The 23,945-nt window shown below is 41.2% G+C and overlaps 1 protein-coding gene across 4 annotated transcripts in view; it reads left to right on the top strand.

Annotated features, from left to right (window-relative positions):
- The first annotated feature begins 116 nt into the window (after nt 1-116).
- LOC108523904 (uncharacterized) overlaps nt 117-23,945 on the top strand; it is a 130,493-nt gene continuing 106,664 nt past the window's right edge. For 3 of the 4 annotated variants that reach the window (XM_017864673.1, XM_017864670.1, XM_017864672.1), the window contains exons 1-2: nt 117-731; nt 4,260-4,393. In XM_017864673.1, the coding sequence (XP_017720162.1) occupies nt 315-731; nt 4,260-4,393 (551 nt within the window). In that variant the 5' untranslated portion in view covers nt 117-314. Of the gene's footprint in view, nt 732-4,259; nt 4,394-7,038; nt 7,929-23,945 lie in introns of those variants that run through there. The other variant, XM_017864671.1, reaches the window with a different exon arrangement.

The raw sequence follows: 23,945 nt of genomic DNA, 5'->3' as shown, positions 1-23,945 counted from the left end.
CCGCGCCCGAGCGCCTCCGGGAGCTCTGCTGGGGGCGGCCCCGCGGCCACAGCCACTGCCGCCGCCGAAGCGGGCGTCAGCCGCGCGGGGAGGAGCGGCCACCGGGCTCCCCCCGCCCACCTCCTCGCCCCGGCCGCGTCTTCTATTTTGGTGGCTGGCCCTGGGGAGGGTGACTGTGGAAGGGGCTGCGCCGCCGCCAGAAGTTTGTCCCGGGTCACGAGCCGCGAGTAGTTTGTGAGCGCGGCCGGGCGGGACCAGCGGCCTGCGACCCAGCGGGCCGAGCCAAGCGGCTTCGAGCCCGGCGCCGGACGGCGATGTCACCGCACAGGACCAGCTGCACCCGGAGTCGCCGGGCCTGCGCTCCTCGGCGGCTGCGGGAAACGCGAGCCAGGCGATCGCGGAGGCTCCAGAGGGCTGCGAGGTCCTCTGCGCCGCGGGCGGAGCGAAGTTGGCGGGCGCCGGGAGCTCCGAGCCCGGCGATCGCCAGCCCGCTCCCGGCCGGGCCCGCGGGGTACACGCCGCTGGCCCCGAGCACTGGCGCCGGGGAAGCAGTTTCTGCTGTTCTGCCTCCTCATCATGCCTCGGCGTCCCGTGTGGGCCCGGAGCGAGCCGCAGGCAGTACACGGAAGGTGGTGGTCACACCAAAACCAGGGTTTGGACATAACCCGTGGTTTCTGTATCTGGTGCAAAGTGCTGGGAAACGGGAGAAAGAAAAGTGGGGAGTGAATCAAGTAATGTCTTGAAATATTTTAGTTTTACTATTTTGGGTCTGAGTGAATGAAAAAACCTTACAATGCTTCAGCAAAGAGTAAATTTTTTATTTTAATTGTAAAATTTTTTGTAAGTGATCCTTCTATCTTCCAGGGAATAAGCACATTTAGCCAGCACCAACCAGACAGCTGTAAGCTCCTGGCCTAGCTAACTGAACACAATAGAAGGGTTGGGAAGAGGTTAAATTAGGAACCAACGTAACTGAGTGACAGGGTTCTAGCAATGATTCTGGCTAGAAGGCAAACCGGTGATGCAGAGGCACCCGGGAGTTCTCCTGCACTTTTTCCACAAGAGGGGTCCTCTGCTTAGCGCTCACTGCTTTCTAGTGCTTATAAAGACGTAAAAAATAAATGGATTCCACTCTCAAATTGACCCTGTCTCCAATGTACACCAGAACCAAGAAAGATAGAGCTGTCGTCCTCCCAAGGCAAATTTGGGGACTAGAAGACTTTTGCCTGTAGTGTAGCAACCAACACTCTTCTTACTTCAGGAAGTCCACTTAGTAGATACTTACCAGACCTGCTCTTTAGAAGTCTCTATATTAATCATTTACTTGTTAATATGACCTTACATCATCCTGCCACTTCTCCCAACTATGTGCTTATGGAACCTTATCTTTAATTGTGAAATGAACATTGAAATCTCAGGAAGGAAGCAGTGTCTTCAAGATCAGCAAGTGCAGATGGTCAAATCTGCAACCTGGGCTTTCAATTTTGATGTACTTGTGTTCTATACTGGAGTTCAAATTTGCTTTTTTTAAAAAAAAATAGTAATAGACTTTTCAATGGAGTTTTTCTGCTAGTGGGAGGACAGAGGTGGAAGCTAGGGGGATAAAAGTTGATCTAATCGCTTTGCTTCAGAGTAACTTCTTTAAATTAGGTGAAGTTAATATTAGGGTAAGATTTCATTTGCAAAGTATTTTAATTCTTTCAGCAAATATCTGCTGAGGCAATACCATATGTCAGGCACTGTGCTAAGTACTGGAGGTTGTCTTAGGCTGGGCTCCCTCAGAAACAGACCTGGAGGTTAGGATTTAATTATAAGTGGTTTCGAATTGGGGAAGTGATCCCAGAAATCACTATAAGGAAGGTGAGACAGCAAGACAGAGGGAAAAAAAGCAGACATTGATATGGGATGTGTCAATAAGCAGGTTACGACTGTGGGCAAGGGAAACTCAATCCCCTGGTGGGGGGACGAGGAGGAGGAGGATGGAAGAGGAAGGGACCACACTTGGGACCTGCCACTGAGGCAGTAGACAGACAGCCCTGCCAGTACTCCAACTGCTGCTGCCACAGGACTCCCCTTGGTAACCTCTACAAACCCTGTCCCTTGCGATTGTTACTTAAAGCTTAGTGGCAGGGTCTGTAATTTTCCATTACCCCTGTTCTCTATCTTTACAATGTTAAGTTGACTACCCTTTGCAGCCTTCCATCCACATTTCAAAGGGTGGTAGGATTTTTGCCAGCAGCTTCTGCCCTCTTAATTCATGACAACTACTGTTAGTTTACTCCCTCTTATAGGTAACCGGTCAGAGCAGCCTTTGAGCCTAAATGGAAGTCCTCTGGTGAAATGAATGGATTGGACTTCCTCTAAGGAAGGGATGCTGTAGGAATCCTCCCAGTGGGACATTTGCTTTGACTTGTTTTTTCAGCAGTAGAGATTTAGTTGTAACCACATTTCACTCCTGACTCACTGGGGACAATAGTGACATTTGCAGAATGGCTGCTCAGAGTTAGGGGTGCTGTCAGGCCAGCCCCTGACATTGGTAGGCTTGGGCAAGAGTACAAATGCATAGCCACTTACCATATGCCTAATATTTCAAAGTTATTGATCAAGCTAGCAAACTACTATATATATTCCTACCTTGATACATATAACAACCAAATTGAAAGATAATACCTACAGATTTTATATGACAAAAAACAAAATCAGCAACTGAATTGTGCATATCTACTAGACATTAGCTATGTCTAGATTTTCTTTGATAGGCTATATGAATAAGTGACAAAGATACATGATTCATATATATTTATTCTATAAAATTGATATGTCTCTTTAGTAAAATCACTGTGTTGTTATAATCAAGATTTTCACTGAATTTGTGTTCCACTGACAGCAGTGATTGAAAGCTTTGCTGTTCTGTATGGTAGCACCTAACAGCATTTCAGGTGTTCTGTTCCTCAGTGGCACAAGCTACATTTCAAATGCTCAGTAGCTTCACGTGGCTAGAGCCATGTATTATACAATATGGAGAGAGAACAAGTCCATCATCACAGAAAGTGCTATTGAACAACATTAATCTAAAAGATTCATCTATTCAGGCCCCGTAAGGTGGCTCACACCTGTAATCCCAGCGACTCAAGAGGCAGAGGCCAGAGGATTACTTGAGGCCAGGATTTCTAGACCAGCTTGGACAACATGGCAAGATCCTGTCACTACAAAACAATTTTTTAAATAGTGAAACATGGTGATTTATCCCTGTAGTCCCACCTACTCAGGAGGCTGAGGCTGGAGGATCATTTGAGCCTAGGAGTTTCAGGTTGCAATGAGCTGTGCACTCTACACTCCATCTGGGTGAAGAATGAAATCCCAATTCTAAAAAAATAAATAAATGATTAATGTAGTCAAATCATACAAAATATATGTACTTATACCACAAATGTAAATTACTTTTTTTATTTCAGAAAATTAGAATTACTTTTCTATAGTTGTTAAAAGTTTTCTTTCAAATGATTTAAAGTTATCTATTAGAATTAAAATGCAAAATACAAATTATGACAATGAATATAAACACTGAAATAAAAGTTATTTTTTAAAGTGTAAACATTTTATTTAATATTTGGAAATGTAATTACACCTTATTAATGTGTAAATAAAACATAAACTTCTTAGCAATTCCAGCATTCATTGTCCACCTGGTTGTTAACATAAATAATCAGTATTATGTTTCATGTGTTATAACTTCATATCTGCCATTTTAACAGTAACATTAATTATTTAATTTTGCAAAATACTGGCCAATCACCATGTTCAACTGCATGCAAATACTATACTGCTGTATGACTTCTTCCAGAACCATGAATTGGAACAAAAAGAGAAGCAAGAAAATGGATGTTTGGAATTGCTAGGAAATCCTCATTATTTGAGACTGTGTAACATGCTTGCTATCTAAAAGGAAGGTTTTGACAGTTTAATTCATTTGACTTTTCTTTTAATCAAGTGCCTCCACTATACATCATCCACACGTTTAGGAGCGTCCATCTTCCACGTCAGCAGCAGCACACCCTGCAAATCTTCAGGTTGTGGGACGCAGTCACCTTTGTTTCAAGGACAAGGGGCTATAGGGGAAAAGTGTTTCTCTGGGGCCTTAACAGTGTTGGTTTTGAAAGCAAAGGTTTAGGGTTATGTTTTATGCAGTCTTAACACTGAGCACCAGACCCCTACTGACAGAAGTGGCTGTATGTTCCTTAATAAATGTATCTTTATAGGTTTGTGATGCCCAGTGCAGGAGCCCATCCTGCCAGTTGGTGGGCAGAATTGCTGGCTGTACTTGTGCGGTGCTGGTGCCTGGCAACAGTAACTCTGCTCTTGAGATTTGTCCAAACCCCATTAAAGTCAAAATGTAAGTATAAAAATGAAAACTGATCTGACCATAACCTATCCCTACCTACCCAAAACGTTATGTTGAATTAGGAGGTTAACCCCATGCGGAAAGTTCCTAAACTAGCCGAAGTATTTGCCAAGAAGCATGGACAAAATGATCATTTAGATGCCTCCCAAGGTCACTCACTTGTAACCAGATGGAAAAAGAAAAGATTGTCATTGTTTCCATTGTTCATGTTGTCTTACCTAGGCCTTGCTGAAATGATTACTTCCCACTTTTAGATGCATGTTGGGATTATGAAAGTATGGTTTGAGAGAAATGGAAAATGTAAATAAGCATTCTTGTATAGGTTTCCAAAATGATATATTCTCTTTTGTTTATCAAGGATAGCAAGTTGTAGGAAGGGAGTGAGGAAGGATAGGTAGGAGAATGAAAGGAAGGGAAGAAGGGAGGGAAGGAGGGAAGGGAAGAAGGGAAGGAAGGAGGGAAGGGAAGAAGGAAGGGATAAAAGAGAGACAGAGAGAGCACTACCTAGAGTCCAACTTCATTTGAATCCCAACTGTGTGAGTTAAACGAGTTCATTTCCACTTCCTGATTTGTAGAAATGGAATTATATGTGAAAGCTCTGTGTAAACTCTGAGGTGCTGAGCAAACTTGATTATTTATTATGTTGATCTCTGATTAAGCAAAGCTGGGAGTGAGTAGTGCCTCATCCCACTCCCCACCCATCTTGCCCCCATTATTCTTTACCTCAGAGGACTGTGCAGGCACGCGCAGCAGTGGGGCCTTGGCCACGTGATATGCAGATCCCTGTCCTTGTGCACACGCACGATTTGCGTCGACTTTACTTAGCTTCAGGCATGAGAGGAGCAAATAAAACTTTTCACCCAGGACTGACTTCACTTCACAGCTTCCCTCACCTTTTAAATGTGTATACATGAAACCAGGGAAAACGGGATGAAAATGAAAAACACATCATTAGTTTTTCACAGGGGTCAGAAGAAACCAGGTCATTTAAACTGTCACCAGCAAAGCCCTGTTTCACCTGAACAAATGACAAAAAGGGAGCAGGTGCCCTTTTTTGTGGCTGTTCATATCCTACCTAGGGTCAGAACCTGTCACTGACAAAAGGCAAAGCTCATCCAAGCATAGTTCAAAGCCACTTTTGTATAAAGGCTTAAACCACTAGGATGAATTGTTTAGATGCCCCAGGAATTCCTTCTTGTGGCCTGATTAAAAGCAGAGAGGTAATAGGTTTTAGTTCTTTGCTTTGCTCACATTACCCACAGAATATAAATTAATCTCTGCATTGTTGGTGCTGAGGCAGTGTATTGCATACTCTTTTTTATGTTAGGAAAACGTTATCAGCCTCTTACACTGTTACCCTGTGTGACACTTGGAAGTTCACTTAACTTCTCTGTGTTTCAGTTTCCTTATCTGTAAAACAAAGATGATCATTGTCCACACTTCACAGAGTTGTTGTGAGGATTAAATAATAATGTAATAAGTATTGTAATAAAACAATAGTTCCTGGCTGGGTGCAGTGGCTTATGTCTATAATCACAGCACTTTGAGAGGCCAAGGCAAGAGGGTCACTTGAGCCCAGGAGTTTGTGACCAGCCTGGGCAACATAGTGAGACTCTGTCTCTATACAAAATAAGTAAATAATTAGCGGGGCATGGTGGCACACGCCTGTGGTTCCAGCTACTTGGAAGGCTGAGGTGGGATGATCACTTGAACCTTAGAGTCACGGCTACAGTGAGCCATGATTGCACCACTGCACTTCAGCTTAGGCAACAGAGCAAATACCTTGTCTCAAAAAAAGATCAGTTCCTGGCACATCATTAGTGATGTAAAAGTTGTTGTTGATGATGATATTAACCAATGATTTTTAAATTAAATACTAAAGAGAACTGGCCATGCATAAACTCCATGCTGGGGTTTTATACGTGTGCAGATGGATTGGAAATATCTAATTGGGCCCAGTTATTTAGATGGAAAGACTTTCCAATAGGATGTTCCTGTCCTTTCTTGTCACACTTCTTTCTGGGCATAATAGTTTATATCAGCTGCCAGACTCAGCACCAGTAAAACTGCATGGTTTATCATGGCAGGCCCTTAGTGTTTCTCCATCTACAAAATGAGAATGACTCCTGTGCTGTCTACCTTCATTGTGTTGTGGGAGAGCCAATGACAGTATGTGTGAAAGTTCTTTATAAACAGGGAAAGCCTGTGCACATGGAAGGTAGTATACTGGGCCCTCAATTACTAGACTTTGATTGATGAATAAGGATGAGCTAAGATCTGTGACAGAGTTTCTCATGAAGCTCTTTTATTTAGTTTTATCAAATAGGACTGAAAGTTCACAATTTACACATAGGTCACATTTTATAAAATCTTTTCTGATTGGAACTTTTACCTATTCTCTATTTTAGGTAAAATGACTAGGTAGGTTGATAATCTCTAAAAATTCTTCTTGTAGTCACGGGATCAGTAGCAGGGCAGATCTTACAAGGCAATCTCAATATACAGTACCAGAGAATATGAGTATTACAGCCATGTCTGAGCCTGTGCTCCTAGGAACTAGGAGACCCAGGAAATGACCTGATGGAAGGTCCCTGACGTCAGTCAGATCCCCTCTGAGAGTTGCTTTGTATCTGCAGGTCTCCTGGTGACTTCCTTGATCCAAGTGCGGGCAGAACACCAGGGCTGCCTGACACCGAGGCCCCCTGGGGCAACAGGTCACGCTGTACCCTCTCATTCCACTCCTGCATCCTGAACTAGGGGAAACAACTTCCTACACAAAAGCAGTCTTCTGACCAGAATAGCCCGACTGCCCTGTCCCCAGAGGACAGGAGAGCCGGATGAGGCTTTTTCCTGTCCGGAAGCAGGGTTCCATCTACAAGACCAGCGGCTGCAGCCACAGTGTAGACATAGTAACCACCTGCCCACACACATATTGGCAATGGTTTTCAGACTGGTTAATCATCTCTAGAAAAAGCAAAAAGCCAATTTATGAAGATTTTATCAGAGCCTTCTGGAGGTCACTGTACAGTCTCTCTACTTTTGTTTAAGTCTCCAAGAAGTACTAGAAGAAAATGCTTTCTGTGAACTTTTTGGAGCTGGGAAGTTTTAGAGATCTGCTGGCTCACTCAAGAGTATGAAATGACACTTCACTGCTTGAATCACAGTCAGTTCAAAGGCACAGGCGGCAGCTCACCAAGTAGCAGCTACTTTCCACGTGAGGGTTCATTAAAGGAGACAGCGTCTGTCCCCGTGTATCTCTTTTTGCCCAGAGCCTTTGAACTAACATTTCATATTAGTTCTTGTGCCTTTGTTTGAGACAACTGTTTTCCTCAGAACACATTCTGGGGGTTCGTCAGATTTTCCAAAACTCAGGGTGGAAATTATGGTACTTTATCGTGTTCCCATGGATTTGCAGTTCCTTTTTATTTTACTTTCTTTAAAACAAATCCTTTGAAGCTGATCAGTATGTTTCTAAAAACTCAGCTTGACTAATACTATTAAGAAACTTTATGCTAACAATGTCTTTCCTGCCTCAGATTGAATTATTGCAACAATGGCGTCCTAGGTCCTTGATCTGTAATAAGGCTGGGTTTCCAACAGAATATGAAAAAAATAAAAACATTTCAATGCTAACATCAAAGAAAAGATCATCTTCAGTCTCTCTTCATCTTTGATATTTTAAAGTTTCCAAATGTTGTGGTTGGAATTGACAATTTCTAGACAGTCATTACTGTCAAGATGAGACAAGCTGCAGAGGAAAACATTCAAACTTATCTCAGTATGTTTTTTAAGCTAACATTTACTGAGTTCTCACTATGAACGAAGTGTTTTGCTAGGGCATTAAACCTCTGAAAGTCATGTATAGTTTTGATGCCCATTTTAGAGATGAGGAGACTGAGGCTTAAAGCTAGAATGACTTAGATGTTATAAAGATAAGGCAGCATAATTAGGCCACAGTCACTCAGCTAGTAGTAACTGGTAGAGCTGTGATTTGTAGGCAAATATGCTCATTTCCAGAGCTCCCTTTCTTACCCATTCTGCTGTATTTTCCATCTCCATCTTTGTCACTTTTTCTACCATAAACTCACCATCAAATTGTTGTCTAACTTGCCATCCACTGGCCACATGGTACACTGATCTAGTTTAGATAATGATCTAAAAGCTCCCATCTAAATTGTATTCATCCATCAAAGACATATAAGTTAGGACTGAGATAATCTGTGGGTAACAGAAAACCCAGCCAACACCGGGGTAGAACATTGGTTAAGGGCACACTGCCTGTTTTCAAAGTCCAGCCTTTCTACTTGCTGAGTTACTTAGGTAAATTATTCAACCTTTCCATGCCTCTCAGCTTCCTTATCTAAGGATTGGGATAACGATGGTAGTCACTGTTTAAGGTTCATATGAGGATTAAATATGAATTCATGTAAACTACCTAGAAAGTGCTAGAAACATTTGCTGTTGTCATTATTTCAACAAATAAACGGGTTTAGTTTCTCACATTAAAAAAAATCTGAGGTAGGCAGTCCAGGTGGTGCAGCCACATCACAAAGCCAGGAAGGAACCAGGCTCCTTCTGTCTCCCTGTTTGGACATTTCCTGCATGTCAGTTTCATTCTCCGGGTTGTAAAATGTAAGTACCTCCTTCGGCATTCCAGACAGAAGAAAGAGGAAAGGCAAGGGACAAAAATGACTTATTCCAGTGGCCTTTGGATTTTATTCCGGAAGGGAAGGCCTCCTAAAGGTTTTCTCCTACAGCTCATTAGCCACAATGATGTCCTATGGTCATGCTTGCTTCAGTGGAGGGGGAGGTTTAGTCCTTCATTTTCCTCTCCAGTGGAGGAAGGGAGGGGAGTATGGGACTGGGAATGGGTATTGAGTGAACTGACCTTCAGTACTGCCCAACAGGCCCAGCTCAAACCCCACCTACTTGTCTTCCCCAATTATCAACATTACCTGTGCCATTTCTGTGGCACTAATCTTTGGTTATCTCTGCCTAGGAACCATACTTTTGCATGGTTGGTTTCTCCTCAACCTTCAGGTTCCAGTTAATGTCTTCTCAGAAAGAGATTCTCTAGCCACCCATTGAATATATGTCCCTCCTCTCACTCTCTTTCTTAGCACCCTGTTTATTTCCTTTATAATGCTTAATTCAATTTTCAGGGTGAGAGAGAGAATATTTGTTGTATTCCTGATAAGCAGGGCTTTCTCCCTGCCCATGGTATAAACTATGGCCCTAGTAAGAGGGCAGGGTACTGTCACCTCAGGAAGGAGGATATACTGTGTAAGCTCACATCAGAGAGGATGTGGAAAACCATCCCCTTCCTACTGCAGTAGATAACTGAAAGAATAAAGGAAATGAGCTGGGCGGGGTGGCTCACACCTGTAATCCCAGCACTTTGGGAGGCCAAGGCAGGCCAAGGCAGGCGAATCATGAGGTCAACATATTGAGACCATCCTGGCCAACATGGTGAAACCCTCTTTCTACTAAAAATACAAAAATTAGCTGGGCGTGGGGGCACACACCTGTAGTCTCAGCTACTTGGGAGGCTGAGGCAGGAGAATCACTTGAACCAGGGAGTTGGAGGTTGCAGTGAGCCGAGATCTTGCCAGTGTAATCCAGCCTAGCAAAAGAATGAGACTCTGTCTCAAAAAAAAAAAGGGCGGGGGGGGAATGAAATTAAAGCTAAGCGGTAAGGCATCAATGCAGAGCTGTCCAAGAATATCGGGATTCATGGCCCACCTCTAGAGAATAGTCTGAGAAGATGGCAGAGCACTCAAAGAAATCCCAAGTTCAACATGGCACTAATTTAACTAGGTCAGGCATAGTAATTCCATAGCTGTACAGGGCAGTAGCTAGATGTTGAATGAATGAATGAATGAATGAATGATTCTGAAAGATGATTTTGATGGGATGTGACTATTTTGTTGGGAAGTGTGATCTTGGCCTCACTACAATATAGCTACAATGTGATGTTTTGCTTCCCTGGAAAGGTGATGACCTCTTTAAGGCAGAGACTGCCTTTTTCTTCTTTGCATCCCCTTTGGGATCTCTCACTGAGGCACTTCATGGGTGTGTGTTAATTGATTGAAAATGAGGATGAACATTAAAATAACAGAATCAGGAAGAAGCAAAGGAGTGTAAGTCCCAAGGTTGCCTGCATTTTTCTTCAGAGTGAGCCTTATAGCTCATCAGAAAAAGAGAGATTCCAGCAGATGGTACAGGCCGATACTGCCTGTTCACTTCTGTGTTTCAGTGCTACTTTGGGATGGAAGAATAGCCTTGAAGGTAATAAGATTCCCAGGGAACATCTGAGATTTAAAAAATCACTATTTAACCCTAAGCAATAGAGCTTCGTGCTTAGATCATGACTTGTATCATACACATCCTTACCAGGGAACTAAGCTGGTGTCTTGAAATCTTGACTGAACTTTTAGGTTTCATTTTGTTTCCCTACCAATTTAAACAAAAATATTTGCTTGGTAGAAATGTAGATGTCGTATTCCTGCGTAATACTGTCATTTTTGTCAAATTTCACAGATATTCAATTGGCAACCAGAATCAGCCCTAGTGCTCTCTTGTTCTAATTGTCCTCTCTGTGTTCAGATAGCTCTATCAGGCCACGTGACTCACAGATGCTTCTTTTGGGAATGCACAGTCCTGATTCCACCCCTTGCTATCAGTGTGACCTTGGGACACACAGGAACCTCTCTGATCCAGTTTCCACTCAGGTTAGAGGGACTAACAATACCTGTACTTGCTGATTTGTGAAAGAATCAGAAGGATGAAATGAGATGTCTGTGAAACACTTAGTATGCTGTTAGGTGCTATGTGGATGAAAATTACGACTTATGAATATTACCATTAGCCTCTATTTTAGGCCCTTTTTATAGGAAAAGATAGAGCAGAAAAGTCAAATAATTTATCAGGGCTTTGGGTTTAAAATGGCAGATTGAACTCACACTTTTACCTTTGCCTCCTCCTGAAAGCTTAAAATAATAACAATAGAAGGATAAGGGGAAGTGTAATTAAGCCACAAAGGCAAAGAATGCAAGAGAAGTCAAGAGCAACAAACTTCTGAGAGTCGAAAAGCAGGAAAAAAAGAGTGGCAACTGACTCAACAGAGCAAGGAAAAACAAATCCGTAGCCAGCCAGCATTTGGGAGACCCAAGAAGTGCTCTGATCTGCACAAAAGAAGTGCCAAAGGCCTCAGGAGTTGGAGCTTAAAGTAGGCTGCAACCAGGAGGATTGGTTAAATATTTTTTAATGTAGTGAACTGCCCCTCCCCCAAATCATCCTTTGTCCACTTAGCTGAGGTGAGTTGAGGCCTCTTATCCTCTCTGGCTGAAGATGAGAGGTTAATTCTCTGACAAAGTTTTAACAGAAGGTGTTCCCACTAGTGGAGACTCTGGCACAATTGAGGTTGTGTGCCTCAGTTGAAAATAAGTTTATGTGACAGTGCAAGTGATGGATGTTGAAACATGTCAACCCTTCTTTCCTCTCACCTCTCAGAATGCTGACAGTCAGCCTTTTCCCCTCCACATACATCAAAAATCAAGAAGCAGAAATATCATTTGACCCAGGAATCCCATTACTGTGTATATAACCGAAGGAATATAAATCATTCTGTTATAAAGATACATGCACATGTGTGTTCATCGCAGCACTATTCACAATAGCAAAGACATGGAATCAACCCAAATGCCCATCGATGATAGACTGGATCAAGAAAATGTGGTACATATACACCACAGAATTCTATGCAGCCATAAAAAGAAACAACATCAGCCGGGTGCAGTGGCTCACGCCTGTAATCGCAGCACTTTGGGAGGCCAAGGCAGAAGGATCACTTGAGCCCATGAGTGCAAGACCAGGCTGGCCTACATAGTGAGACCCCCATCTCGAAAAAAGATTTTTTTTAATTGGCCAGGGGTGATGGCATATGCCTGTGATCTTAGCTAGTCAGGAGGCTGAGGTGGGAGGACCTGAGCCAACGACGTCTAGGTTGCAGTGAATTGTGATCGTACCACAGCACTCCAGCCTTGGTGACAGAGAGAGACCCTCTCTCAAAAAAAGTATAGAATTTGGGATACAAGAGATTCAACATAATAGAGGCCAAAAAAGTTCTCAGGCTTATAATACAGGGATGAGAGCTGTGCAGAAAAGTTAGTGAAAACTGGATTGGATCAGAGGATCCAGGAGAGATGTCATCAAGAAGATGAAATTGACAGAACACTTAATATGCTAGACATAGTGAGGAGATATAATATTTATGAGTAGAATTTGGAATGAATTGGTGGTAGAAATTAGATGATTAGAACTTAAGCCAGCAAAAACAAGTCTATTATTAACTCTAAAATGTTAGGAAGGAAAGGAAATGTTACCACCTTATACAATAGTGTCTCAGCTGCGAACAGCATTGGTTGTCATAATAACGTTAACAATGAATATTTCCCTGACCAAAAGTATCATAGAACTCTATTGAGAGGACAGAAGTGTGGCGTTTCCACAGTATGGGAGTAGAGAGGTGGTTGTGGTGAGGGGTGTTAGAAAAATAAAGATCTGAAATCTTATCTCCCAAGGTGGGAGTCAATGGCAAAGTCCTAAATTAACAGTATAAACATGATAGTTAGAGATGTGAAGGTCTATACCAACGTAAATGGCCAACAAAGTTGAAATGACTATCTCTCAGAAAGGGAAATGCATATGTGTGTGTTTGGGTTGTGGATACTGCATTCATTACTAGAGATTTTGTGCATATGTAACTTTAATACAATTATAAACTAAATTTCCTAAAACGTCAACTAAATTGCCAAACTACGTTTTTGGGACAAGGGACAAAATTATAGGTTCTCACCTTGAATTTTTTCTTTGTTCATTGAATTATACAACTTGCCCCATTTCTAAGCGCTCAAGGTACTGAATCTACAAACGAACAGTGGCCAGAATATGTATAAAAATATAACTTTGATGCACAATCTCCTGCAACCAGCTGGGGAAGCCAAATAGTTTTCTATATTAACCAGTCCGTGAAAGCAGTCTGCTGTAACTCTGACCTATAGGAAGTCAGACTACTCTCTCTAGCAACCGGTGCAGGAAATTAAAAAATAACCTCTGTAGCATTCAGCCCCAAAAGTCCAGAACTTGATTAATAACTGACAGCTTTCCTAATTTTTGTCCCTGCTTCCAACGTAGGATCAATCAGAGAAAGCCAAATATACGATCCATACCAGTCACATAGGATGCCCTGCTCCCAGTTAGCAGCCTCCAATTTCCCTGGCCAGTGGCCTCCAATCAGGGCACACCTGGAGCCTGCTTTTTCTCCACTATAAAGTCTTCCCACTCCTCTCCTTACCTTTGAGTCTTGGCAAAATACAAGTGATGGTGGCTAACTCCTTTGCTATAACAGGCTCTGTATAAATATCCTTTGCTTGTTCTCATTTGGTTGATCTTTATTTGCTTCTACATACTATTTTAGGTATTGCAAATTTTAAAGATTGAGAACCATTTGATTTATCAAAAATTGATGCCCACTAAACCAGTGATTCAAGTTTAAGAAGATTTAATCATTTCCTGAAAAAAATCCTTACATTTATCCACCCACATGTTGCATTCTATTTCCATGTGCAAAGTGCTACACTGGGTATTACAGAAAATACAAAAATAAATTAGATGATTTGAGTATTTCACTTAATTGGATTTAATCATTTCATAGTTTCTTAAATTCAGATAATCAAAGTTATCGTAGGATTAGGAACTAGAAGCTATATTCATACTTTTAAGAAAGTGGAATGTAATTTTAAAAAGCAAGTTGCCAAAATGAGAGATCAAGTTGTATTTTGTTGTGTATTGTTTTGTTTTGTTTTTGAGACAGAGTCTTGCTCTGTCCCCCAGGCTGGAGTGCAGTGGTGCTCTCTCGGTCACCGCAACCTCTGCTTCCCAAGTTCAAGCAATTCTCCTGCCTCAGCCTCCCGAGTAGCTGGGACTACAGGCACCCCCACCACACCCAGCTAATTTTTATATTTTTAGTAGAGACGGGGGTTTCACCATGCTTGCCAGGCTAGTCTCGAACTCCTGACCTTGTGATCTACCCACCTTGGCCTCCCAAAGTGCTGGGATTACAGGAGTGAGCCACGGCTCCCAGCCATACTTTGGTATTTTTTATTTTACATTTTATCTCACATAGTCCAATTAAAATTTTCTTACTTAACTATCTTGGCATATGTCTAAAATTTGCTTTTCTTCCCCCTTGAAATCTTATGTTAACTACTACAAATACAAGTATTAAGTGTATTTCATTTACCCACTGAATTGAACTGAATTTAAAACTGAATTGCAGATGTCCCATGAAGGGGCATATATATGATTATGGAAAATTATTCTATTGAAAATAACAGTAGTTTTTATAGTGATATAAATCTGAGAAAGCAAAATAAATTGAAGTTGGAGAAACAGATGTATTCAGTAAAAAACTACTGTGTGCACGTGGTGAACTAGTCTTTAGCAAGATTCGAATAATGCAATCAGTAGGAATTTGGCTGGCCTGTGGAGTTTTCAAAGGCATGGATGTTCCAATAATAGCTGGAAATTTGTTGTGGACACGAGGCTATTAAGCCTGTCTCCCGCTGCATTCAATATAGTGGTAAAAACTATTATTAAATAACTGATTTTATAGCAACTGTTACAATTATTTGTCCAAAGTATAAATTAAAGTTTATGATGGGTGCAAATGTACATCTTAAAATGTATAATACTAATTTAGGTTCCTTTCACGTTTTAAAATAACCATTCAGACGAAAGAACAGTGACTACCAAAATAAGAGCAAATTAATAAGGCTGACAGGAAGACTTTTCAAAAGTGTAAAACATTAAATGTGCCTTTACTTTTCAAACACAGAGTCCTACAATTATCAGGGGTCTTGTCCCTTGCTGAGTGCACACAACTTCCATTAGCGGTAATGGCCATGACGCACATGAAACCCCGAGAAACAATTAAGGAGCACAAATGATGGATCTGGTCCCCGAGCCTCCTGGGTCATGTTTTGACACCCACCACACCTGGTGAGGTAGAACCGGAATTGATTAACGCACTGATGCCAGTCAGTCTTTCCAGCCGTTGCTTCTACCTGCATCATTTCCTCCCTTGAAGTCCCTGAAATCAAACTTGTAAATTTATAAAAGACAAAATTCTTTAGTAAATGAAAAGCCTCACACTTAGGCACGAGCAAAGCTTCTCTGGTGCCGGGATAAGAACTGATCCCATTTTCTTTCCCTAGTTTGTTCCCTGCATCAGAATGATTTCAAACTTGGAAAGCCTGTTATCACTGAAGCTTTTTAGACATGGCAGATTCCCAGGCCCTGCCCGATGTTCACAGTGTCTCTGAGGCTGGGAGTTGGCAGTGCGTTTCCTAAAGACCTTCATGAGGCTGGGGGCTGGGGTGTGAGCAGGGTCTGAGAAGCAGTAGCACTACCCTGTGATATTTAACTCAGTATTCAGCAAAAAGTAAAAGCACATAATACGTATTTGAGGATAGAACAATTTTAAGGAGGATTTTAAAGTATATTTTTATACATACGTTATACATTATATATACATAAATATGTATATTATCTATAATATAGACATATATATTCCTGAAAATTCTCAGGAACAACTTGACTCTACCTTTGACTAAAAGTAAATATTCATAGTAATAAAATGCACACATGGGTATTCCAGAGCATGGAGTTTAAATAAAAAATATTAAAAGTCCCTAAGATTGTTAATAGACCCAATGTGAGACACATATAAAACACACACACACCGTTATCTGGAAGATGAAAATTTTTAGGAGAATGGAAGAGTTGGAAGCCACTCTAGAAGTCATATAATCTAGGTTTAAAAAAAAAAAAAAATCTGTTTGATCATCATAATCATCTGGGGGAGGATTTGTAGAAGGATCAGTTATGAAAATCTCCTCCCTCACTACTGAATCTAAATTTCAGAGAGTGGCCCTAGGACTCTGTATGGTTTAAAATTTTGAAAACACATCCATGACTCCTGTGGGAATTCTAATTTTTCTTCCCAAGAGTCCTTGTTCTTTCAGTGCGTCCTTGGATGGTGTGGCTTCCTGCAATTGATCGTCTGGTCACTGTCCTTTGAACAAATCTGTCTGCCTGGTTCTCACTGAAAGCACAGGGGCAGGTGTGGAGTTGAGAGGTGGCATCTTTCCCCAGGTTCTGGACTGTGGTCTACCAGAGCACCAAGATCCAGTTAACTATTTGGCAATGTTTTTACATTTTTGGCTTATATTGATCTAGCAAGCAGTTACCAAAAATGTTGAGTTTTGTTTGTTTGTTTTTAAAGTATTGTAAAGCCATAGTTTCCCCATCTTTTGTTTGTGAATTTGAATGTTAACCTAGTGCAGAGGCCACTTAAGGTTGGTCTTGTTACATTTAATTCAAGATTCAGGTTTTCAGGTTCATTTTGAATTTAATCTTTTAGTATATTAATCTGTGTCCCTCCCTGCTGGTGTCAGCCTTGGATTTGTACAGAAGCCATTTCTGGCCTTACTGAAGTTATTAAGAAACACATTAAAGGAAAGAGAGGTGTAGGCACATCCCTAAAGACTCCTTTCTGCATGAACAACAGTTGTCGCCCTCTTCGATCGAGTTTTCACCTGGCCACACACCTGCCACATGCCTAACCATTCAGCCCAGGCTTCCCCATCTCGTTAATAGAAATTCCATAAGAAAGGCCTGTACAGTTGCCTTCCTTGAAGTTAAATCTTGACACCTACATTGTTTAACATTACCCCAAATCTCTGTATCTGCAAGGTATATTTTATTTTATATGCTCAGAATATTTTATATGAAAAGCGTAGCTGTCAATAGATGCATTCCCCATTTCACAACCTCTTTTTAAAATTTTCTTTTCATAGAAACAGCTTTACCAAAGTAAAATTTCTTATGAGATTCTTTTTTCTAAAATTTCCACCAACATACACTTCTCCTTTCGTGACAATCTTCTAGCTGGTCCAAAGGCCACAGTGTCTGACAGTAATTCGCCGAGGTACCACGTTTCAATTGCTTCAGCACATTTCAATTAGGAGACCTTTGAGGTGAGAAAGAAAAAGAAATGGAGTGGGAGTCAGGTGATGCTAAAAGAAAAACAACATGAAAGGCCAGGATAAGGAACATCTTTGGACAATGGAAAAAGGAAAAATAAACCTCACAAGAAGTCTCAGGAAGACCTTGACTCTACCTTCAATTCAAAGTAACTGTTCATAAAATGCACACATGTGGGTATTCCAGAGCATTGGGCTTAAATAAAAAAATTTCCCAAATCCCTAAGATTATGAATGGACCTAATGTGAAATACTTTTTCAGAAGTTTTAGTCTAATAGTGAAGATGTAATTTATATTGGGCTTTGTGTTGGCAAAAAGAAAAAGAAAAAACGTCTTAAGCAAGAAAGGGAATTTACTGGCTTACGTAATTTGTAGTCCAGACATTGGCCTCACTTGGGTCGGCTTGAATCCTACAGTGATGTCATCAGGCCCCTGTTTCCTTCTGTCTTGCTGAGCTACTTTCTCCCTCGCTGATCCCATTCGCTGGTGGGTACTCTCCTCTTAATATCAATATATCTGCAGACTCACACACTCAGAGCCCACATCCAGAACAAAAGAAACAAGATTTCCTCTCATTAATTCTAAGTACACTTGGCTGAATAACAGTTGCCCAAAGATACCAAGTTCTAATCCTGGAATAAGCAAATGCTACCGTATGAGGAAAAAGTGGTCTTCAAAGATGTGATTACTTTAAGATTCTTGACATGGGAGATTTAGTCTGGATATTGCAGATGTCCCCCAAATGCAATCACAAATGTCTTTATAGGAGAGAGGCAGAGGGAGACCACACACACAGAACAGGAGGAGGCAGTGTGACTATTGAGGCAGAGATAGGAGTATGGGGCCACAAGTAAGGGAATGCCTGCAGCCACCAGAATAAGCAAGGAACAGCCTCTCCTTTAGTGCCTCTGGAGGGAGCAGCCTCTCCCTTAGTGCCTCTGGAGGGAGCGTGGCCCTCTGACAACTTGGTTTTGGCTCCATAAAACAGATTCCAGACTTCTGGGCTCCAGAAATGCAAGGGAATAATTTCAATGACTTGACGCCACCAAGTTTGTGGTAATTTGTTGCAGCAGCCACAGGAAATGAATATACCAGGTAATGTGAATGGTGCTGATTTGACCAACCTGAGTCACAAGGCTACTTGTGAGCCAGTCGCTGCACACTGACAAGGTAGGACTGGGTTATAGCAGGCGGAGAGGTTCCCCAAAAGGAAGGCATAACTGGAAACAGATGCAGGTGGGACGAGGGGGCAAAAAAAAAAAAACCCAAAAAAAACCCTTCCTGTTTAAGAGAAAACAGAAAGGTTCAAAGTTAACATTTATACGCAAGAATATTAACGTGTTATGGCACTTGAGCTTTCGTGTCGCTGCGATGATGTCAGGCAGCATATTATCAGGAGGCACTGGATTAATCAGGGACCACTTGCTAAGAGCAGATTTGTTTTTATTGTTGATCACTGGGACTTCTCCAAGTCTGACATGTCTCTTTTTGGACAAGTTGTATGTTAAGATCACACATATTATTCTAATATAAATAAACATACTGTGTTATTAGGCTAGGGTAATAATTTGTATTTATTTTCCAACATTCTTCACAGTTAGGTCTAAAATAATGTATTAATAATGCTTGCTACAGTAAAAGCTATGCCAGAGTTTATGAAGTCTATAGCACTTTCCACACCTCTCCTTGGATTCTCACTCGGTGGCCTCTGAAGGCTGTGCTCCAGGATGGCTCTGCCTCTTGTGCGGGCTTTGGCCTTGGGTAACTTACACTTTCCAATGTCAGATTCTTTATATGTAAAATGAGGATAAATGACTTTGCAGCATTTGTTTTGAGGATTATCTTAAAAAAAAAAAATGTGTGACAGTATCTAGCAGAGTGCCCAGCACAAAGATGCTAGAAATACTCTATTGTGAATCCATAATCCAATAAGCACAGTTCACCTCATTATTCCCTACATTTGTCTGTTGATGCTTACCCACACTGAAGCTCTTCCAATGGCTCGTTTCTACTTCAAAAGATCTACTTGTAGCTTTCACTTGGCTCAGCACGTTGGCTAGCAGAGAAGCCTGATGTCAGGTGTGCACTGGACGTCTTAGCATATTCTCTCCCTTTTCAAACCTTTGTAAAATGTAAAATAAGATCAGTGTCAGTTCCAAGTCATGCAGGGCTAAACCTGCTTATTTATTCCAAAACTGTTTTAGATGCTAATAAGATTTCTTTAATATGACCAGGCATCACAGCCCACCTCCCCAACCTAAGATGGCTCATTTGCCTTTGTTGTGAAACTGTCAGACTTTATTTTGAAGATTCAAATTAATAGGATCTATTAGTTATTTCTCAGCTTTTTCATCATTTACTCTAAAAAGCTGTAGTAGATAAGTCAGGCATAATCTCCCTTTTGGACATTTTGCTGGAGGGAAGGGGAAAGCGAACATCGCTTGATGCACACAGAAGAGCAATCCCCAGTTAGGGGCACATCAGCCTTGTCTCTTGTTCCTGTGAGCCAGTGAGCTGCCTCTGGACCAGTCAGCAACGCAGCAGCAGCTCTGAGTTCCGAGGGACATTTGGGAAATCTCTGGCCAAGCTGGACAGGTTTGGGGGGTTTGTATTACTTCATCTTAGCCCAGGAAATTTTAGAATTCAGTTGCAGGGCTCTCAAAATCGTTTGATTGCTAGCCTTTGTTCTTTAATGAATATCTGCTTATATTCAGGGTAGCTGTCATTCCAAACATTATAAACCACATCTAAAATAAATTTTACTGGGCTTCAGGGGCTTGGGGAGATACAGAGATGAAATATAGAGAGATGACTTTTATAGATGTAATTTAAACGTTTGCTAAAATTTAAATAATGGAAGCTTACTATTTAATGAGGAATTTTATCCACTTTGTATATATAATTTATAGCTTGTTGCATATCACAAGATCTCACTCGTCCTACAGGAATACTTTGCATTCTGGAAATAGGTATACCAAAACCCCAAAGCATTAGAAGTAGTGGGATGATGAACAACTTTTCATTTCTTCTTTTTTCCTAGGCACGTGTCCTTAAAATTCTATATTTAACAAATGTTATGTTCATAACATGAAACATTTTGATTAATGCTTAAAAAATTAAGAACTTTAAACAGAAACAGCAATCATGAATATGCAGCATAATGTTAGCCTTTATAGGTTAAAGCTGGAAACATTTCTAACAGCAGAAAATTGTTTAATTAAAGTCTCATATCCATACAGTAGAATGCAATGATCCCTTACTTAATAAGTATTTGCATTCACTCTGGGGGGAGGGAGGAAACACACTTTAAAAATTTACACAAATTTTTCTGATTATCTTGTTTTCTCATTGTTTGGTCAACAAACCATCCATCTGACTCAATTCCAATCTTCACCAAAAGCGAGTACCTTCCATCTAGGACCCAGATGGAAGGCTCACATTATGAGAAACAGGAATGATGTTAATTAAAAGAACACCAATTTACATTATCAGGGGCCTCTTCTGAAAGTCTGACATTACTACAAACAGCCACCTTGAGACCTAGATGAAAGGGTCCTTTAAATGACGTGGAATTAATGTTGTATATATCCAGACGTATTTGAAATTCGCAAATTGATGTGAACATGATAGGGTAGAATTTTTGCAAGTATTTTATCTCTGAGGTTGGATAATAAAAATATGGTTCTAATAAAAAAGTAGGCAAAACTCCTTCAGGACAAAAAGTGATTGTGTCAAGCACTGTGAATGATTGTAAAATATGGGAACTCAAGATTTAGCAAAGCAGTTCCAAAAGTTAAGTCCATTTCTCGTGAATGAGTGATGCACTCATGCGGTTACCAAGTGATCAACCTGATGAAAAGGAGAGCTCTGCTCCCACGGAGGGTTCTCCTCAGGTTGTTGTCCTCGTGGCTGGGTAGAGGAATGCCATGCTCTAGGAAAGAAGTTATCCAGTGTGGTAGGAATCCAGGACCATGACTAGAGGGACAGAATCAGCCAGTGGCAAGGCACAGTTAAAGACCTAGCAATGGTGATTAAAGTTTGCAGATAATCTAGGCTTTGTTACTTGAAGGCAGAATAGACCAAAGTGACAAATGTTTATATCCTATCTTCTTAAGTCTTCAAACACTACAAATAATGAGTGAGCAGAAATGAAAAGTTACGGAGCATAAGTGGAACCAATACTTAATGGAATATTTATTTTCTATGTAGCTCTGTTGTAAAAATTGAAGTTATATTAAAGGTACTGATGGCAGTCAAAGTTTAATGATTATAATTTTTACTTTGCTTTAGTATAGATTTTTTTTAATGTTTCTGATAATTTTATCCTTTTTTTTTTTTTTGTAGACGGAGTCTCTCTCTGTCACCCGGGCTGGAGTGCAGTGGCACAATCTCAACTCACTGCAAGCTCCACCTCCCAAGTTCATGCCATTCTCCTGCCTCAGCCTCCTGAATAGCTGGGACTACAGGTGCCCGCCACCACACCCAGCTAATTTTTTGTATTTTTAGTGGAGATGGGATTTCACTGTGCTAGCCAGGATGGTCTTGATCTCCTGACCTCATGATCCACCCTCCATGGCCTCCCAAAGTGCTGGGATTACAGGTGTGAGCCACGGCATGCCCAGCCCTTATTTTATCCCATTTTTATACCAAGAAACTAAAGATAAGAATACCCATTTATGTCATTATTTTTAGATAATATACATAAAAATTACAATTAGATACATCACACACTGTATTCTTGCTTTTCCACTTGTTCTCACCTGAAAAATCTAATCAGTCATCTGTATAACCAAAACTAGGCCTCATCATTCACCCAACAGAGTCTGGACCGCATATTAGAAATGCAGTGTAGTTAATCTTTCTTGTTTTATCAGTGTGGTCTCTAAGCCAGCAAGCTCCTTAGGAAGGGATCTAAGTAATTCATTCACTGTGATCTTTTTAATCAAAACTAAAAGACTCAGACTTAGAGAGAATGGCACAGAATTTTTAACCCACTCTGGCTACTCTTTACATTGTTCTTACAACCTTTCTACCAACTCAGGATCTATGCTACTTCATAAGAGCTGCAAGCCGCAGAAGACATCAGATGTGACATAAAAATTCATGGTTACATGAAGAAAAATCTCCATTTCGCCATAGTTCCAAAGAGAAGCTTCTGTTTAGTTTCAATATTAAAGGATATTAAACTTGGCTTCCCCATCTACCACATCTATAAAATACACACTTCCAGGCCAGGCACAGTGGTTCATGGCTGTAATCCCAGCACTTTGGGAGGCCAAGACGGATCACTTGAGGTCAAGAGTTCAAGACCGACCTGACGAAAACCTGTCTCTACTAAAAATGCAAAAATTAGCCAGGTGTGATGATAAGCGCCTGTAATCCCAGGTTCTCAGGAGGCTGAGGTGGGAGAATCGCTTGAACCCAGGAGGCAGAGTTTGCAGTGAGCCCGTAATGCGCCACTGCACTCCAACCTGGGCGAAAGAATGAGACTCTTTCCCTGCCCCCTCAAAAAAGAAGACACACTTCCATATTAACTTATCTTTTATGACTTTAGGTCATATTCTTTATTACTGAAATAGGTCCAGAATTACAGAACTGGTCCTAGGGAGGATCTTTATTTCTTCCTAGGAACAGAGTCTAGAACTCACACAGGGGCTTCCAGCTACAGATGAACAGGAACATCTTCAAGGCCTGTTTCAGGGACGAGTAACAGAGAAGCTCACAAATCTACCACTGAGTACATCTGCTTCCTCACGCTTCGGTTTTTCTCTAATCTATTATCCACAGTCCCTTACCTCCTCTTTTCTCTCCTCTCCCACGTGGCTCTAAATCAGTTTTTAATATCACAGGCATAGCTAGAATTAGGCCCCATTGCTGAGGGTGCTTGTGACTGACTCTCCGATAACTACGTGATGGCTATTTTTCATTTTTACTTTATTTGGTTTTGTTTTGTTTTGGTTTTGGTTTTTAAGACAGAGCCTCACTCTGTCACCCAGGTTGGAGTGCAGTGGTGTGATCTCAGCTCATTGCAACCTCTGCCTCCAGGGTTCAAGCGATTCTCCCGCCTCAGCCTCCCGAGTAGCTGGGATTACAAGGGCACACCACCATGCCCAGGTAATTTCTGTATTTTTAGTAGAGATGGGGTTTCGCCATGTTGGCCAGGCTGGTCTCGAACTCCTGACCTCAGGTGATCCACCCACCTCAGTCTCCCAAAGTGCTGGGATTACAGGTGTGAGCCACCACGCCAGGCCACTCTTTTTTAATTATTTAATTTCTTCAGGGACACAGAACTTTATTTTTGTTAAAACTTTGAAATCATCAAACAAACCAAAAGACAAAATCAGAGGATTTCTCTCTTATCTTATTATTTAATGTTATTACTTTTTAGAGGAAATCACATCCATTTGATTTTTTTTTTTTTTTTTTTTTTTTTTTT

This window comes from Rhinopithecus bieti, unplaced genomic scaffold, assembly GCF_001698545.2.
Source record: "Rhinopithecus bieti isolate Rb0 unplaced genomic scaffold, ASM169854v2 scaffold_73682, whole genome shotgun sequence".
Taxonomy (NCBI): domain Eukaryota; kingdom Metazoa; phylum Chordata; class Mammalia; order Primates; family Cercopithecidae; genus Rhinopithecus; species Rhinopithecus bieti.
This window is presented reverse-complemented; position numbering and strand designations above follow the sequence as displayed.